This window comes from Suricata suricatta, unplaced genomic scaffold (genome assembly GCF_006229205.1).
Source record: "Suricata suricatta isolate VVHF042 unplaced genomic scaffold, meerkat_22Aug2017_6uvM2_HiC HiC_scaffold_63471, whole genome shotgun sequence".
NCBI classification, from domain to species: domain Eukaryota; kingdom Metazoa; phylum Chordata; class Mammalia; order Carnivora; family Herpestidae; genus Suricata; species Suricata suricatta.
This window is the reverse complement of record NW_021913179.1, coordinates 1-502: the sequence shown is the minus strand read 5'-3', so window position 1 is coordinate 502 and position 502 is coordinate 1. Positions and strand designations below refer to the sequence as shown.

At 46.0% G+C, this 502-nt stretch overlaps 1 protein-coding gene across 1 annotated transcript; it reads right to left on the bottom strand.

The window, feature by feature from the left end:
• Positions 1-4: 4 nt before the first annotated feature.
• On the bottom strand, positions 5-499 carry LOC115285280 (toll-like receptor 6; the record flags this gene model as incomplete). Its single annotated transcript, XM_029931585.1, has 1 exon — positions 5-499. A coding segment is annotated over one exon (495 nt), but the record flags the coding sequence as incomplete, so codon positions are not given.
• Positions 500-502: the final 3 nt, after the last annotated feature.

Genomic DNA, 502 nt, shown 5'->3' with positions numbered 1-502 from the left:
CTTCATGAAAGAGATTGTGGTGGGCAAAGTAGAGTTCATAATGACACCACTCACTCTGAACAAAGTTGGGAGACAAAACAAAGATGGACTTGTAACTTTTCTCAATGCAGTTTATGATATTCTCCACAATGCTCTTGCCAGGAACAAAGTTCCTCTCATGGAGACAAATCTTTATATCTTCTTTTTCTAGGCAAGGTACGAGTTCATTCTTCACCCAGGCAGAATCGTGCTCACTGTACGAAATAAAAGCATGGAAGTGGAGGGTTCTTTGGAGTTCCTCTAAGGGGATGTTCCTTGCCCTGCGCCGGGTCTGGGTCCACTGACACACCATCCTGAGATACCAGGGCAGATCGAAGTACATACAGAGGGCAGTCACAGTAACAGTCGACACCAGCAGAGCGACACCAATGGTGACAAGCAGCAGAGCTGTGTTGCAGGATAACTGAGACACGCGAAAGTCCTTTAATGCGGTTCCCTTATTGCTTTCTGGATAGTCACATGT